This window comes from Gavialis gangeticus, unplaced genomic scaffold (genome assembly GCF_001723915.1).
Source record: "Gavialis gangeticus isolate Ggan-Ray unplaced genomic scaffold, GavGan_comp1, whole genome shotgun sequence".
Lineage (NCBI taxonomy): Eukaryota > Metazoa > Chordata > Crocodylia > Gavialidae > Gavialis > Gavialis gangeticus.
Window position 1 is genome coordinate 18,663,127 of NW_017729014.1, and position 7,113 is coordinate 18,670,239.

General features: G+C 47.7%; 1 protein-coding gene across 1 annotated transcript in view; it reads left to right on the forward strand.

Moving 5' to 3' along the window:
• The window catches only part of LOC109293791 (chymotrypsin-like elastase family member 2A), an 11,123-nt gene extending 5,436 nt beyond the window's left edge, over positions 1–5,687 (forward strand). The window contains exons 2-8 of the mRNA XM_019511893.1: positions 869–957; positions 1,050–1,147; positions 1,523–1,645; positions 2,457–2,593; positions 3,329–3,474; positions 4,362–4,511; positions 5,391–5,687. Coding sequence (XP_019367438.1) covers positions 869–957; positions 1,050–1,147; positions 1,523–1,645; positions 2,457–2,593; positions 3,329–3,474; positions 4,362–4,511; positions 5,391–5,450 — 803 coding nt within the window. The 3' untranslated portion in view covers positions 5,451–5,687. The remainder of the gene's footprint in view (positions 1–868; positions 958–1,049; positions 1,148–1,522; positions 1,646–2,456; positions 2,594–3,328; positions 3,475–4,361; positions 4,512–5,390) is intronic.
• The last annotated feature ends 1,426 nt before the right edge of the window (positions 5,688–7,113 follow it).

A 7,113-nucleotide genomic window follows, 5' to 3' on the forward strand; every position in this document is an offset into this window, starting at 1 on the left:
CAGTGGAGGGCCAACAAAGTGGTTAGGGGGCTGGGACACATGACTTATGAAGAGAGGCTGAGAGAACTGGGCTGATTTAGTCTGGAGAAGAGAAGACTGAGAGGGGATTTGATAGCAGCCTTCAACTCCCTGCAGGGAGAGGATGGAGCTGGGCTGGTCTCAGTGGTGGCAAATGACAGGACAAGGAGCAATGGGCTCAAGCTGCAGCAAGGGAAGTTGAGGTTAGATATTAAGAAACACTCTCTCACTAGGAGGGTAGTAAAACATGGAACCAGTTACACAGAGAGGTTGTGAAGTCTCCACCCCTGCAGGTTTTTAAGACCTGGATAGACAAAGCTTTGGCTGGGACGATGTCGTTGGGGCTGGTCCTGCTTGGAGCAGGGGGTTGGACTAGATGTGACCTCCTGAGATCCCTTCCAGCCCTAATTCTCTATGATGCTATGATCTGCTGTTGGAGCACAGGCAGCTGCAATGCAAGCTTCCTGGAAATGGGGTTCAGTCTCCAGCATTTGACAGGTAAACTGTAGACACAAACCTGCGGGGACTCCACAGGACGATTTATTTTCAACCCCCACAGCTTACTGCATGCACAATTCACTTACACAGGGCTTCTCCTGTGCCTTTCTAAGCCTTGCTGTGGTGTGGTACAACCCAGCTCTTGGTGGGGGCCCCTTTCTTAGATACTCAACTCAGACAATGAAGTTATCTGAAATCAATATGATTGTGCTGCAGCAAAGAGGAGATAGCTTGAATACTTTCTGTACCTCTGAAGACCAGGGGTTTAGAGAGGTGGGGGAAGGACTAGGCTAGTATGAAAGTTAAACTGCTTTTAAAATGCTCATCCCTCTATCTCTATTGTATTTCCAAGCCTACGGTTGTGGCGTGCCTGCCTTCACACCCATTACCTCCCGAGTGGTAGGAGGCGAAGATGCCAGACCCCACAGCTGGCCTTGGCAGGTAAAGATCCTGCGTTGCAGCTGAATGAGACGGGTTCTGAGGCTTTGCCATCAGTAAAGTATAGCTAACATCCTCATGTCTTTGAATTCCAGATTTCCCTCCAGATTACCATGTCTGGTAGACAGATACATGTATGTGGTGGCACCCTCATTGCTACCAACTGGGTGCTGACTGCAGCCCACTGTATTCAGTAAGTGAGTAAGCAACATGGACAAGAGAAACCAGGTGGGAGAGATGGGCACAAATCAGAACCCAAAGTCTTTTGGTGAGAAATGCCCAGGGTGCTTGAGAAAGGAGCTAGGGAGTCTTGAGAAGCAACACTGTGAAATACCTAACGAGCGGGCGATGGTGAAGGGAAGCAAAAATAAGCAACTCACCCTAACAGAGGGCAGATATGGCCTTCTACTGCTGTCAGTTAATGGAGCTAACACATTCATTTTCCTTGATGGCCTTGGCACAGTATTGGGACTGGGCTTAAGCCTTGAAGGGTAGTGGGGGTTTCTGGAGGAAACTAAGAGGCTTGCAAGCTTGCCCACATTTTCTTCTGCTTTGTTGGTTCATACAGAAGAAACAGAGAGTACCTCGTTTATCTGGGGAAGCACAACCTGAAAAAAAACGAACCTGGCTCTCTGGGTATTAAGCCGGACAAAATCATTGTGAAGGAGGACTGGGACCCCACAACAATCAGGTAAATCCACCAGTTCCTAAAGCACTGGGATGCGGACAGAGGGGACTTGTTTAGTCTCCTCTTTATTGCCTCTATGCACAAGGCTGGGCTTCAACCTGCCAACTTGGACTTCAGTTTCACTCTCACTTTCTGATTATGTTCTGGCGTGGCTGGTTGTTCCCTGCTGAATGGGATTTGGTGCACTATTGATCGTCAAGGCACATATTTTAACAGAGAAGGAAGGCACTTGCAGTGCAATGTCTGAGGCTTGGCTGTGGGGGTAGCTCCGCGATTTCAGGTTTTGATTGGTTTACTTGCTCCCATATTACACCCCGGTCATTTGGGCAATGCAAATGACAGATCCCAAGGTCTGTATGTAGTGAATAGCGCTCAAGGGTGCCCAAGTGACGCAGGACCCCATGTCTCCCTTCCAAAAGGGGCTCGGGGGCCTGGATCCCAGCAGCTGTAGCTGAGACGCACAGTTCTTCTTGGCCACGTCAGTTCTGTAATGCTGAGAGAGGCGCCTAGTGCCCCGGCGCATTTGTGGAGATGCTGCTCCTGCTGCATCTTCTTCGTGGTAGAAAGCACGTGTCTGCATTTGAGGCTGATGAAAGCCCCTGATCCTGCAGCCTCCATGCAACGCTGACTCCCACTAAAAACAGTTTTGCATGGAGAGACTGAGCCAGGCTCCATTGCTGGTATAATCTACAGAAGGGAACAACTGCAGAGAGAGAGAGATCCAGGGGAGTTGAACCTTGCCAGGTGCTGTACAGCAATCTCCAGCTGAGATTAACTTCTTCCCCTCCCTGTCCTTCCTTGGTCTGTGTTTCAGAAATGACCTTGCCCTGATCAAACTGTCTCAGCCGGTGAAGCTGAACAACAAAATCCAGCCAGCCTGCCTGCCGCCAGCGGGCTCCATCCTTCCTAACCGCTTCTCCTGCTTTATCACTGGATGGGGGCAACTCAGCAGTAAGTAGTGCAGCCTCCCCTAACATCAGGCCTTCCAGTACCTGTAATGTATGTGCCGTAATGCCCACGCACATCACACTTCAGGGATGGTACGGAGGGCTCCGTGACTGCATGCCAAGGCCCTTGCCCCTTGACAAGGATGACAGCCGAGTAGGCTACGCTCCATGCAGCATGGAGAGGGCACTGTGTTGCAGGAGAGCTCTGGGCACACTGATCTTGGCTGATGGCCAAAAAGGGCTTAGCTAGACGAAGCAGGGCACACACCTCCCCCAGACTGACCAGACTCCTCAACCACAAACCAGCTGATCTGGCTCTTCCATGGAAGCCAGAGCATATCTCAACTTCCCAAGGAAACTAAGAAATCACAGAGGGTGGAGATGAAAAAGATTTAAGAGGAGCAGAGTTCAGCTTGTTCCTGGCAGTGCATTTCTAGGGCTCCACCCAAGCTAGCTTTCTTCTAATTATCACTTTACACGTCCTTTACCTCATTGGGCAGCATGATCTAGTGGAGGAAACTATCACGAGGCCTTGGGAGACCTTGTTCAACTCCCATCTTTGCCACTGCTCTGCAGGATGGCCCTGGCCAAGTCCCTTTCTCTCTCTCAGACTCCGTTTCCCCATCTGTTTAGTACAGTTCATGATATCAACCAGCCTTGTAAGAAACATTTTGCCTTTCACCTGTGTGTAAAACCCTCCTGATGGCCCCACTCTTTTGTGGTCTCCTCTGTTTTACAGCTGGTGGACCCCTCCCTGAAGTCCTCCAGGAGGCAATGATGCCCATTGTGAATTATGCCACATGCTCTCGGCCAAACTGGTGGGGCAGCATCGTCAAGACTACCATGATCTGTGCAGGAGGAGACGGATACATTTCTGGGTGCAATGTAAGTCCTGCCAGCAATGTCTGCAGCGAGGCTCACAAACTTCTTTAAGAGCTTTGACTGAAAGACATGGTGAAACTCCATCTCATTGCAAGATATAGGGGATCATCTACAAGTTAAACCAGAGACCTGGCACCTCTGCCAGACAAGCCTAGTGGGGGCTGAGGTACCAGTTTAGGGGACTGCGGTACCAGTTTAGGGGACTGCAGAGCAGTTCACACTCGAGAAGGGGGTACATTGTCACAAGAGCCTACAAGCCAAGATCCTGTTATTCCAGACAAGTTCACTGAATGTGCCATGACACTGTTTCAGAAGACACTACTGTCATGATGGCTATAGGGCACTATCCACGCTGGTTGTTTGTCCCACCAACTACCTGCAGCCCAGTGGGATTGCTGCCTACATCTTATGAAATATCTGGAAATCCAAAGCTGTGTGTGCTTATAAAATACTGACCTGCACACACAGGGTTCAGTTTGAGGAAAAAATACTGTTGCAAGTCAACTCTTTGGTGAAAAGACAGTAGCCAGCCTGACAGCCATGACTGTGCGTTCACCTCTTATTTGCATGTAGATAATAATTCATCCACTTTTAATGAAGCACTTTCACTCAATCTGTCTGTATCCCTAAATACAGCAAAGAAAATATACAGAGGCTGAGCTTAAAATTTTTAAGGTATTTCTGAACCCAAGGATAGGTTGAAGCTGAGGCATCCCAAGTACAATGCTGGGCCCAGTGCTGATTCTTTCAACTGTGACCTCTGGACAGCATGAGAGGTCCAAAGATGTCCAAGCACATTAAGTCAGAGATGCTCTCAGGATCCTCCCCATGTACCATATTCATCAAGGATTATTACTGCACTAAAGATCTCTGCATTTTATGTTGTCTAGGGGGATTCCGGTGGCCCTTTGATCTGCCGTCCTGGGAGAGCATGGGAGGTGCACGGCATCGCAAGCTTTGTGTCTTCTCAGGGCTGCAATACTTTTCAGAAGCCGACTGTCTTCACTCGGGTTTCTGCCTACATTGCCTGGATACGAAAGGTGGGTGCCTGCATGTTAAAGCAAAGTGCTGGAGGTTTAACCTTCTCCAGACAGTTCACATCCCAGCGTAAAAAAGCACACCCAGTTTATCCATCCTAGCCCTCCAGTCCTCTCTTCACCTTTCCTTCCATTTTAGAGCTCTAGGCCCAAATCCCAGGTGTGAGGAAGTTAGGCAAGGAGTCAATGGGCTTGTCTACACGTGGCCCTTTTAAACGGGATTAGCCTACAATCTCCATTTTTAAGGCACATTAAGGTCATGGACACACATGCATGCCCTTAATATGCCTTTAAAAAGGGTGATTTTAGGCTAATCCCGCCTAAATTTGATACTTGCTTAAAGCAAGTACCAAATTTAGGCACAAATAGCTAAGTCACATTAGCCCAAATGTAGACGCATTCATGTGGTATGGGACAATGGACACACACCACGTTAATGCGCATTAAAGTGGCTATGTGTAAGCTTATGCAACTTAGCTACGTGAGCCTACATTTTCTCCATATCAATGATGGTTAAAAAACAGAGGCTGAGAGTGAGACCTCTATATCCTTACTCAGGCACCAGAAAAAGTGTCCCAGCTCTGTAGAGTGCTGAAGCCTCCATGGACTTCACAGGGATACGAGTGAGGTCTTCTTGGTTCTCAGCAGCAGTGAAACCTCAGGCAATTTACTGAGACACCTGACAAGTCCTTACAGCCTCACTTTAAACTCCCATCTTTGTCACTCTTGGCCTAGAGATTTGATATAGTGCAGGATACACCATCCGGAGAGCAGACAGCCTGGCTGTATGCCTGAACTCACTTCACTAGGAATTCATTACTCTGGCGAATGGAGCTTATTAATGATAATTCAACTTTTTTTCCTTTTCTTTTCCTCCACCAGACGATGAACATGGAAAGGGATTATGCTTGGAATGGCACTTACAATCCCATAACAGCCTAATAACCCCTCTCATCAGAGCTTTCTTGGGTCCAGCTCTGCTTCCATGGCATCTCTCACTCAGTTGTTCAGTTCTGGAGGCCAGATTTCCACCTGGTGTAAACATGCTTTGTGCCATCGACTTGAACCGATTACTGGTTTACAACAATGCGGGATCTGTCCCAGGTTCAGGGTCTTTTTTCCATCTTTTCTTTCCATGTATATCTACTGAAGGAAATAAATTGAGACCGGACTCTAGAATCCCAGTGCATTACTGAGCCAGAGTTAAAACGGACTGTCCATATTGTTTGCTGGAGATATATTTGATCCCGACTCAGTGCAGGAGGTACAATGTGATCTCTCCGGGTTCTTTCCAACCTTACATTTTTTGTGATAACTATCATTTGTGTTGTAATAGGATCTACCAGCCCCAATCTTAGTCCACTAGGCCAAACAGAACAGAGTTTTAAAGGTATTTGGGAACCTAACTCTCATTGACTTGAGAAAAAGAAGGAAGGAGAGGAGCATAGTAAGGATCCTGGACCTCAGCAAAGCAGACTTAGACTTGCGCAGGGAACTGATGGGCAGGATACCCTGGAAGGCCAGCCTGAGGTTGGAAAGGAGCCAGAAGAGCTGGCGGTATTTTAAAGAAATGTTACCGAGGGCACAGGAACAAACCATCCTGACACACAGGAAGACTAGCCAGTATGGCAGAAGATCAGCTTGGCTTAGCAGGGAACTCTTCACTGAGCTCAAACACAAAAACAAAGCTTACAAGGAGTGGAAACATGGACAAATGACTATGGAGGACTATAAGAGTGTTGCTTGGGCATGCAAGGATGAAATCAGGAAGGCCAAAGCACCACTGAAGTAGCAGCTAGCAAGGGACACAAAGGGTAACAAGAAGAGTTTCTACAAGTCAGCCAGCAATGAGAGGTAGTGGGATCTCCATCCTTGGAGGTGTTTAAGACCCAGGTAGACAAAGCCCTGACTGGGATGATCTAGTTGGGGCTGGTCCTGCTTGGAGCAGAGGGTTGGACTAAATGTGACCTCCTGAGGCCCCTACCAACCCTCATTTTCTATGATTCTGTGATTTATGGGGATTAGCTGCCTAGAAATTTTTTGCTGAGGGATTGGCAAGCCAAAGTAGAACAAAAAGACGACACAATCATAGACACACAGAAATAACCAAAGCTATTCTATTGGGTGAATGAAGAGAAGAAATTCATATTACATTGGCTTGATTCCCCCGGCCAGCAATTTACTCAAAAGGGCTGTATCTCAGTTCTGAAACATCCCAAACCAACATTTTTGTTAACACAAGGTCCAGCGCATAGACCAAGCGTAGCATTACACTCCACAAAGACTGAGGGATCTCCCATCTACCTTGACTTCAATTTGAAGAGGTTTCAGTCAGTTCCCTATGCAACAGAATAAGCCTGCTGATGAATGTGCTTCAACCTGTTTCTCTGGAGGACTCCTTTCCCCACAGTCAAACAAAGGTAGATTTTGATTATACACAAAGGTACAGAAAGAGGGGTGAGGATGGAAACTGGAATCCAACTGGGCTTGTTTCTTTAATTCTTACTTTTCAAGGGACGATACGAATTTACCCTGTGTGCTCTGCTATAAGATGTATACAGAAGAGTCCCCAAGGAACACAGGTCCAACAGCTCTGTGCTTTTGG